This window comes from Sorex araneus, chromosome 3, assembly GCF_027595985.1.
Source record: "Sorex araneus isolate mSorAra2 chromosome 3, mSorAra2.pri, whole genome shotgun sequence".
In the NCBI taxonomy this organism is placed as follows: Eukaryota; Metazoa; Chordata; class Mammalia; order Eulipotyphla; family Soricidae; genus Sorex; species Sorex araneus.
The window spans coordinates 149,679,943-149,688,726 of record NC_073304.1 but is presented as its reverse complement, the minus strand read 5'-3'; the positions used below and the strand labels follow the sequence as shown (position 1 = coordinate 149,688,726).

At 44.1% G+C, this 8,784-nt stretch overlaps 1 protein-coding gene across 23 annotated transcripts in view; it reads right to left on the bottom strand.

Moving 5' to 3' along the window:
* Positions 1–551: 551 nt before the first annotated feature.
* PDE4DIPP2 (myomegalin) overlaps positions 552–8,784 on the bottom strand; it is a 241,916-nt gene continuing 233,683 nt past the window's right edge. For 19 of the 23 annotated variants that reach the window (XM_055129953.1, XM_055129962.1, XM_055129944.1 and 16 more), the window contains 6 exons: positions 7,489–7,596; positions 6,822–7,030; positions 5,979–6,122; positions 4,937–5,075; positions 4,613–4,659; positions 552–3,017 (listed from right to left, as the gene is read on the bottom strand). In XM_055129953.1, the coding sequence (XP_054985928.1) occupies positions 2,976–3,017; positions 4,613–4,659; positions 4,937–5,075; positions 5,979–6,122; positions 6,822–7,030; positions 7,489–7,596 (689 nt within the window). In that variant the 3' untranslated portion in view covers positions 552–2,975. Of the gene's footprint in view, positions 3,018–3,585; positions 3,638–4,612; positions 4,660–4,932; positions 5,076–5,978; positions 6,123–6,821; positions 7,031–7,488; positions 7,597–8,784 lie in introns of all 23 variants that reach the window. The other 4 variants (XM_055129961.1, XM_055129946.1, XM_055129943.1 and 1 more) reach the window with 4 other exon arrangements.

Here is an 8,784-nt window from a genome sequence, read left to right as displayed (position 1 = left end):
GCCTGATTTTTGACATTGTAGATTCCAGGCTCTGACCCAGCCTAGTCTTTGGGATGTAGATTTCAAATGCTGCCTAGTTTGTAATTGACATGTAGATTTCCTGTGGCAGCCTAGCCTTGTCTTTGGGATGTAAATCCAAGTGCTTTTAGCCCAAGGAAGGTTTGGTTTTGGTTTTGTATCTTCTTTCCAGAGGCCTAGATTACTGGCCTGCAGATACAAGGAAATAACGTTGCCTCAATGTTCTTCCTGTAACATCTTTTGATGCCTTTGGTGACATCATTGTATTGCACCCTTTAGAGATACCATGATCAACAAAAGGAGATCCACGAGGCCCTCTGCCTTTGCTAAGAGCCAGAGAGAGCCTTAGTCCTCCATGAGACACATTTCTTCCGCATGCCTTATCTCAACGCCTTCAACCGCTCAAATATTCACATAACACCCAAGTAATTACAGGAGTAATTCCTGAGTTACTCCTGAGCCAGGAGTTACCCCTGAGCATCACTGAGTGTGGCCCAAAAAGCAAAAAAAAAAGCTATTTATAGGCTTTGATATTGATATTTCACAATAATTTTGCATTGATGTTATTTTATTCAACATGTATATTTAAACCAAGGCTAAGGACTATGGAAGCAGGCAAAAAGAAAGCAAACTGTGAACTGTGAAAGATGTTATATAAATTATCTTTAAAAAAATACCACTTCAGGGGACTAGAGCAATAGCACAGCGGGCAGGGCATTTGCCTTGCACATGGCCAACCCGTGTTTGATTCCCAGCATCCCATATGGTCCCCTGAGCACCGCCAGGAGTAATTCCTGAGTGCAGAGCCAGGAGTAACCCCTGAGCATTGCCAGGTGTGAACCAAAAAGAAAACATAAATACCACTTCAGGGGCTGGAGCAATAACACAGCAGGTAGGGCGTTTGCCTTGCATGCAGCCAATCTGGGTTCAATTCCCAGCATCCCATATGGTCCCCTGAGCACCGCCAGGAGTAATTCCTGAATGCAAAACCAGGAGTAACCCCTGTGCATTGTCAGGTGTGACCCCAAAAGAAAAAAATACCACCTCATCTCATTTAGTCCCTTATTTCCATCTGAAAATATGAAACACAAAAATTTTGGGTAGAATATTACTAACATTACTTGCCATTAGATTTAACATGGGGGAGAACAATTTTTAACTTAATGTTAAATTTTATCTTTCTATTATATATATTTCAATACTACATGTTCCAATTGTCGATTCCCATAATCAGTGAAACTCCAGAAGTGAGGCTGATAAGTCAGAGGCAAAGCGAAATATCCATGTCCTAGTATCTCTATCTGTCTGTGGTCTCATCTTGTCAACTTGGCATTGTTTTTATTTCTGGGCCACACCTGAGAGTAATTAGGGCTTACATCTCTCTTTTTACTCAGAATCATTCGTGGCAGAACTTGGGACCATAAGGAGAGCAGTTATAGAACCCAGTACTATGCCTTGTGGCCTAAATTTTTATAGGAAGTAATGTAGAGTGACAGCTTTCTTTCCATTCTAAAAGGTAAAGGGCATAACTAACATCCATTTCAAAAGACAGTTTACATCTATATTTGTTTATATATATGGCAATTTTTAAATATTAATTAAAATGCTTTAGTTTTCATTCAATTTAACAGAATCATGTTAACTTAGACTGTGGTCTATAGCTCAAGTACATGAGAATCACATGGTATTGCTAAATAGTACAGAATCTAAAATCTACAACAACTCAATCTCTTGGGATCAACTCTAGAAGTTACTTCTATAGCCCCCACAACTAATTCTCAATTTTAATATTTACACCCTTAAATTTTTATAGAGAGTATTCTATAAAATGAGGGGAGGAAAGAAAAATTCATCTTTTTCCATGTAGAACTCAAATACTAGACTTTGAACTTTTTAGTAATAGTTTATCTTTCTTTCTTATACTCTCAGCCTAGCGACTAGTACAGAAATTCAAAACCAAAATAGGTGAAGACATTTTTTATTCTCTATACACTTTTGTTTCCACAGCCAACAGTGGGGTAGTTTTATTTCCTGTCCTTGATCCTTTGGACCAGTTTTGCTGGCCTTCCACATAATACTGCAGTCATAGAAATAAATATTGATCATACATGTATACACACACACAATCTGCAGTGCATTGAAAACTGGCTGGGCTTGAGCACTACCAAGCCATGTAAATATAAACACTGGTTTGTTTCACACAGACTTTCAATGGGCTCGTCTGACCATTAGTCCACAGTTTCCCAGAAGGAAGTTAGGATGACAAAAGGATCATGTTTACAATGGAGCTCAATGCCCTTTGATACCATAGAAGATTGAAATAGGAGGTGAGTGACAAAGTAGGAGATAGCATCAGGACAGCACACTTTCTCCATGTGTACTCTACAGCCTCGAGAGCAGTGGTAGAGATGGGGGCCAGCCTGGCGTGAGCAGCCAAGCCACCCCAGGTGGGTGCAGATCTGTGAGCTGTGCTGGCATGGCAGAATTGTCATTTCTTTCAGAAGCAAGAGACTCCTGTTGAGTGTTTCATATTGGGAGCACATGTTGGGTCATGTGCCAAGTCCTAGGAAGCAAAGTCTGATTTTCCCTGAGCTGACCACTTGAAGGCAGGTGCTGAAGATACAGTCAAGCTACAGTTAGTTGTCAGGCCACTGGGATGCTAGTAAGCAGTGTCACAAAGTCCTCTAAAAAAACAAACTACTTGTTTTTCTTTGTGCTCGGCCAAGTAGACCTTGGATTATCGTATTTCGTCAATGCAGGAAAGGAGACTCTCGGCCTTTCCACCATTCCACCAAGACACACCTCTGACTCCTCCTAGACTCTGGTTGTATTTGCTGCAGAGTCCAGATCTCCTTAGCAGACAGGGAGCTGCACAGAAGGGGAGAAGGCCCATCTTTCTAGTTGTTTGGGGGACCACTGAGGACTTTGCTTCGTGCATGGCTCCTGGAAGGCAAGGGTCACAAGACTGGAGTGCCTGGAAGAGCCCTTAAGGATTTCTCCTGGAGAGGAAAAAAAAACCCAGCAAATTAGTCAAATTCAGAGCAAGCTCAGACCTTAGTGAGACTGAGAGCCTAGAGGGACAGAAGTCAGGAGCACAGTGAGAGCTGCTCACAGAGTGGGCAAGGAGACATGCGGAGGCAGAGGGAGCCACACAATGGGCCCCCATATACGGGAGTAGATCTCTGCCTCAAGCCCCCCCCCCCACCAGCTGTTGCGTGGCACTTGTTCTCCTTCTATAGGGACCAGTGCTCTCATTAATCAAACCTGCTGCCAAATGGTGGATGTGCTATTCCCAGAAAAAGAAGTGCTTACTTAGTCTGACATGAAGAAAGAAAGAGTTCGTTGGGGGGAGAGGAGATAATTCAGGGAAGTTCCCTGTGAAGTTTCTGACCCGTTTTCTGAGGTCAGAGCTTATCCATGTCCAATAACATCACCTACAGATGAAGGGTGAAGCCTCCGGAGATGGGGACAGTAAAGCCACACAGCCAGTTAGTGACACACTCATATTAGAAGTCACGGCCTCGCGGGGTGGAGAGAAGCCAGCGGGGCATGAAGCTGTCGGGTTACCTTTCCTGGGACAGGAATAAGGCTTTACAGAGGCAATCCTGGGAGAGTTCTTCTAAAAGGGCTCAGGAAAGAAAGGACCATCAGAGGAAGACAAAGGGAAATTAGAAGGAAATAAAGAGAGAGGGAGAGTATGAGTAAAACCACAGGGCCAACCCATTTCCTAGATACGTAGAACAGTGCCAGTAATATGTTCAGTTGCTTAGAGCAAAGCTTAAAATCCAAGATTTGTTTCTAACTCTTCATCATTTAATACACCTCAAGTTTTTCCTCAAAGTACCTACTATGTACTGTGTGAATCTATTGAGTAAATATTGAGCATGTCTTCCATCTATATGTCAAGTCTTAGGGTTCAGTGCTTGAATTGTCTGCATGAACCAACAGGTTTTTGTTATATTACTTAAAGAAAAGGGTCCATAAATGTTTGTATATCTTTCCATAATTATAAAAAATAGGAGTTAGAGCTGGCAGTGGTTAGCCAGGACTCGGGAGACACCACAGCCATGCCTGGTGATGCTTTGGGGCCAAGGAGATACCAAACATCAGGCTCAGAACACCATCTATACTAGGCATGCACTCTACCACCTTCATTATATCCTAGCCTCCAAATGTCAAACAAATGATCAAATTGCTGATCTCAGCCCAGTGAAATCAGTTTATTACTTTACAGCATGTTTTTATTTTTCCATTAGTTAGAAGTTGAACTCTTTACTGAAAGGGGATTCAGAAGTAGACTCTGAATCTTGTGTGTCTCTAAACAATTCCCTGAATTGTCTCCAATCTCCTGATGATAAAGCAATAACTGCCATAAAAAAAAAAGACAATGTGAGACAATCAAAAGGGGTCATGTATGGATCTAACTGGAGTGAGATTTATTTGGGGGAAGAAAACAAGAGAGATGCTTCTTGAGGGGCTGTGCCCCTGCCAGGGGGCTGCCACCCTCCTGGGATCAGAGCAGGAGGAGACTGATGCCTGAGGATCATGGTCTTAGAGAGGGATGTCTCTCTAACGGGTGCAGTGGTTTTCTTACCTCCAAATTAGTCCTTGCCTTCTTCAAAACATCATGTGTCCTGGTCACTGAAGCATTTTTAAAATTGAAAGAAAGGGCAGGAAGGTCAGTTAGGCTCACAGTCTGCGTGTCCTCTGAAGTGTATCTGTCTGACTCGCAGCTTGCAGTTTTGCAACCCGGTCCCCTCCCTTTACCCAAAACCACTTGCAGCCAGGTTTGGAGCATCACAGCAGAGCCCCCAGCCCCCAATGCTTCTTTGGACAATTTCTATCAGTGCTTAAGTGGGCTGCCCTCTCCCCCGGCCCCCCATGTCTGCTCCCATTTCCAAGGCTCGGGAGTACCTACACTGGCTGAAGATGAACTTCTCCATACTCTCCTTCTGCTGATTAGCTGTCTTCAGACGCTCCACTGTACTCTGAAGCAGAGTCTCCTGTTTAGATAGTTTGGTTCTCAGTTCCAGAAGTTCCCTGTTCACGGACTCTCCCTGGGAAAGAGGAACAAGCTTTCTGCCATAGTCAGAAGGCCTAAAGCTTTAGTGTCTGTTCACAGTCCCAAGATGGACTCTCACATCTTCTCTATGACTGATTCCATCCATAAAAGCTTCCAATATCCCATCAGCTGCTGACAGCTGAGGATAACCCATTCGGCTGACACTCAAAGGGCCCTTCTGTCCACTGGCTCACATTCCATCCTGCTCCTGAGAGAAGCTAACTATGGCGTAGTGCTCAAGCCCACGCTTGTATAGGGCTCAGGATCAGTGCTGACCTCAACAACATCATATGGGTGCCATATGTCAAACCTGGCAGTTCAGGAAGATTGATGACAAGTTAGCCCAAAGACAGTATCCTGAAAATAGCTATGCCCATTTCAACTGGGTGACATTGTTCCATTGAATGAGCAGAGTTGGGGTCCCTTGAGAAGCAGTGATATTAGTCAGTAACTAGAGTCCCAGGGTGAATATTGTGAAATGTGGTGTCCAAGGAAGCAGAGTTGCCGAGGCCTGAGAGCACTCTGGGCACTGCCTCTCCTGGGTGTGACTCAGAAATGCAGATATAAGCCACACGTTGCTTCCAGGGGGTGAACTCAGCCCAGCTAAGATGAAAGACACTGAGCACTGATGCATCACAGGCTCCTCTGTCTGTCTGCCTGATCTAGGTTTTTCTCTTTTCCTCTTTAACTTCTAACTCAGGGCTGGAGTGGGAGAAGCCATGCGGTCAGAGCTGCACTGTAGGGAGTCGCCATGGGTGGAGGGACCCACCCACAAGATACTCATGTAGCAGCATACTAGCCCCTCACTCCATTCAGTTCTACTTCTGCAGGAGAACTGGGGACTGGGGACACAGCACGTCAGTTGGGGACAGAACCAGGAAGGACACTGGGCTTTTACCGCCTTGGCAGCTGGGCTGTGGCCCGCGGGGCTCGGCAGAGCAGCTCTCCAGAACATGGTGAGGAGGGACGCAGACTCCTCCAGCGAGCGGTGCAGGGCACTGGCGCTTCTGCGGAGCTCCTGGACACCTTCACCCCCAGGCACCTGGAAAGCAGAGATGGCCACGGGCTAGGTCTCTCACTTCAGGCAACGGGACTCAGGCTGCCCTTGGGAGGGAGGCATATGGCCACAGATCTACTTGCACTCACAAAACCCTTTTCAAGCCTGAAGACTGCACTTCAACCTCTGCAATGAGGGACTGTCATTCCACTTGCCAGAATTCATTTGGTTCCTGCCTCTCCATAAGTTCCATGGAATGCAATAAGATTCTGAATCTGAGGTCTCTATTTTACCTTTTTTTTTTTCTTTTTTGGGTCATACCTGGCAATGCTCAGGGGTAACTCCTGGCTTTGCACTCAGGAATTACTCCTGGCAGTGCTCGGGGGATCATGTGGGATGCTAGGAATCGAACCTGGGTTGGCTGCATGCAAGGCAAATGCCCTACCCGCTGTGCTATTGCTCCAGCCCCTCTATTTTACTTTTTACTGCCCCCATCTGAACCCCAAGTGACCCTTATGATTCAAATGAGCATAAACACATCATCTCCCACAGGGAACCTGCCACCTGGATTATAGCTGCTGTTCCATTGTAGTTATTTATTGGGGTGCATTGTTTGCCTCTATAGTGGGGCTCAGAACAGGTCTGTCACTACAGGTCCCTGCCTGGGCAGGAGGTCACATAGCACAGAGGGCAGAAGAAGAAAGGGACAAGGAAATGCAGTGTTACAGGTTATTATGTGATTACCTCTGTGCCCTGCGCTTCCAGGCCAGGAGAGTTGCATGCTGATCTCACGAGAGATGCCATCTTGGTGACCAGCAGTCTGCTCTCCCCAATCTGCTGTCGGAGGGCGCTATAGTCATCAATGTGGCCAATGACGTGGCGGCCATGCTTATTGGCAAAGGAGCCATCCACAGCATGTCCCTCCAGCTTAGGTGATTCATCCAAACTCAAGTCTGAAAAATAAATCCACAATATCAGAATCCACTGTGATTCTTAATCTGTTTGATTCGATCTCAAACAGACATCAAATAATGTAAGAAGCCAGAAACAGGAAGGGCCAACCTGGGTTTGACCCCCAGAATCCCATATGGTCTCCTAAGCACTGCCAAAACAAGTTCCTGAGTGCAGAGCCAGGAATAATCCCTGAACATTGCTAGATATGGCCTCCAAACCAAGCACAAATATATATATATATATACATATATATGTATATATGTATATGAGCATATGTATGTATATATACATACACACACATATATAATATCAAGCCATTTCAGACTACATTGCTATGAAGGAGAAAATTTATCACAAATAAAGGTCTTGGAAAATCACAGGCATTTGGAGACTGAACAGCACCATACTGCAGGATCTTTCACCCTGGGTCTCAAAGTCCTTTGGTTGCCATGCTTACCATTTGTGACAGCTGACCCTGAAGGTGGTCCAGAGGAAGGCATGCCAGGAAAGACCAGACCAGAAGAACTCATGCCGATGTCCCGAACTGGCGGGGAAGCAGCCGAATCTGGAGAACAAACCACACACAGCATCTTCAGAAGCCCTGGGTCACACTGCATCTCAAGCACCTCGAGCATACATCTTGGGGTGCAGCACCTGGGACATGAGGTGGCCTGGCTCACCCAACTACCATGCATACACACAGCCATGAACAACAGGAAGCAAACCACTTCGTTTGGTATGTTTCCATTCTTCAGAACAAGAAAACATTCCTCAAATTGAAGGGCATTCAACTGCTAGTTTTAAAAAATAAAAAATTGTGAACAAAGTGCCTTATATTTTTTTTGAATTTCAAATTCAATATTCGATATTTGAAAAAATTATAAGGCAATTTTTTCTAACCCAGCTTTGAATATGCCTTATGCCACAGCTAACAAAATCATTGCAACTAAATATAAATAAGGATAAATATATGCAGCACACATTTTTTTTTAATTTGTGAGAGATTAAACTCAACACTCTAATTACCATTCTGATGATTGTTGCTGGGAAAACATGTAATAGTATAAGAAGAAAAGGAGACAGAAGAGTTGGGAGCCATTGTTAACTACTAAATAACCCAAGTCAGGCTTGGTTACTTATAATTCTGATGACTCTGGATTTTTGTATTTGTAGGGAATTACTTGTTTTTCTATCTCCTCTATAACCTTTTCATATTTTACCAAAGAGCAATGTTCTTTGCTTAAACATAGAAAGACTGTTAATGCCGTGCTCCTAATATTGGGAGTTGATTGACTCTAAAACGTATCTACTCTCAGGAATCCATCATGATTACTGATGTCAGTCGCCATAGTTCCTAACACCCCAAAATGGGGGTCCTGCCATGAGAGACTTGGATGGACCTGAGGCAAGTGGCAAAGCTACCCCAGCATCAAAATGGGACAGTCCAGAAAGCATAAAAGCACAGTCTTCTTTTAAAATACATTTTATGTGTTTATTGAGTTTGTCAATACTCCTTATCCAGCTTGGGAAGTCATTTAACAGTGAACTTTCTGGTTGATCTTGAGATTCTTTCATACCTCCTTTGTCTTTGCTTAGTCTTAGCTTAAGATGGGCTTGAAAATAGGCTAAATTTATTTTTTGATCTCTGATAAGTGTTTTTTCTCCATTATTTAAATATTATGAAAATCAAGCTATCATGTTTGGAAAGTGGAGCACATCTGGATTAGTAGGTCGTCACAAATTCTCTGAAGGA